At 36.7% G+C, this 1,080-nt stretch overlaps 1 protein-coding gene across 1 annotated transcript in view; it reads right to left on the bottom strand.

Moving 5' to 3' along the window:
- Positions 1–276: 276 nt before the first annotated feature.
- The window catches only part of LOC138021550 (prenylcysteine oxidase 1-like), a 10,116-nt gene continuing 9,312 nt past the window's right edge, over positions 277–1,080 (bottom strand). The window contains exon 3 of the mRNA XM_068868451.1: positions 277–1,080. This exon is cut by the window's right edge and continues 796 nt beyond it. Coding sequence (XP_068724552.1) covers positions 1,071–1,080 — 10 coding nt within the window. The 3' untranslated portion in view covers positions 277–1,070.

Genomic DNA, 1,080 nt, shown 5'->3' with positions numbered 1-1,080 from the left:
CGAATCATCTAGACTTTATTGGAACGTGTTAGAATTTCACAGAAAAATGAGTCGTATAGACCGCCCATAAGGGCGTAGGAATTATCGTGAGGAAATGCGCAAATACCCAACTTCCTCTACACCCTAAACTGGGATCACGTCCTATACTAAATAAATACTAGGCGAATTTCTCATAGTGAAAAAAGAATTTGTTACTCGTGCTATCAGTAAGGTTATGGAATCTGCTACTGCTACCCTTTCCCTGACTCCATTAGTACAAGCGTAAACCTCAGTACGTAAGTTTTTTATCCTTTTATTTGTCCTAACCTTTCAAGTGTCGCATTTGTCCACATTTTTGCCAAATTAGTGGTATTCTCTGCTACATCATGCGATGATTAATTTTTACTCGTTTTCTTACTATATTGTTATCAAAGTTTTTGTAATTTAAGTCGTCTATGTAGGTATATTCTTTAGGTTTCAACGCAACGCTTTTCGATTTAAAATCTCTAGGATATTGTTGTAACCATCCACTATATATATGCCGTATGCAAGTGGATATGCACTATGTGCTACACGTCCATATTAACCTTCATGCAAGACATGTGTAGCCTTTGTTGTTTCTATTTTTTGGCGTATCGTGCCACGTACCAAGCTTATTTTATGTTAAGATAAGTTAGAATCTATAATAATTGTTAGTATCTTAAACATCCTATTTCAGTTCGAACCTACGATCTATCTGAGAACTACAAATTATAAATAACTACAGTTGGCTTCTACATCTGTAAACCTTTATCATCCAGACTACGAACATTATCTCGTGCAAACTACGGATTTATTTGTTACCGTTCGCTGTTGAGGCTGTCCTTAAAACAACGTGAAATCGCGCCTCCTACGTAAGGGCAAATTGACGTCGGGAAACGTCTTCATTGAAACATTTTACAGAGGGGCATTTGTAAGAACAAACTAGAAACTAGTCAAAACTTTGCTCTACAGTACTTAAAATAGAATAACTTTACAGTTGAATAAGACCACGCGATTCGAAACAGCAACCTGGTTATGCTCAGAACTTCAGCATTCAAAGCAGGTATTTCCTACAGTTCA

Source organism: Montipora capricornis, chromosome 10 (genome assembly GCF_036669925.1).
Source record: "Montipora capricornis isolate CH-2021 chromosome 10, ASM3666992v2, whole genome shotgun sequence".
Taxonomy (NCBI): Eukaryota; Metazoa; Cnidaria; class Anthozoa; order Scleractinia; family Acroporidae; genus Montipora; species Montipora capricornis.
The sequence above is the reverse complement of the archived record's forward strand: the minus strand, read 5'-3'. Positions and strand labels throughout refer to the sequence as shown.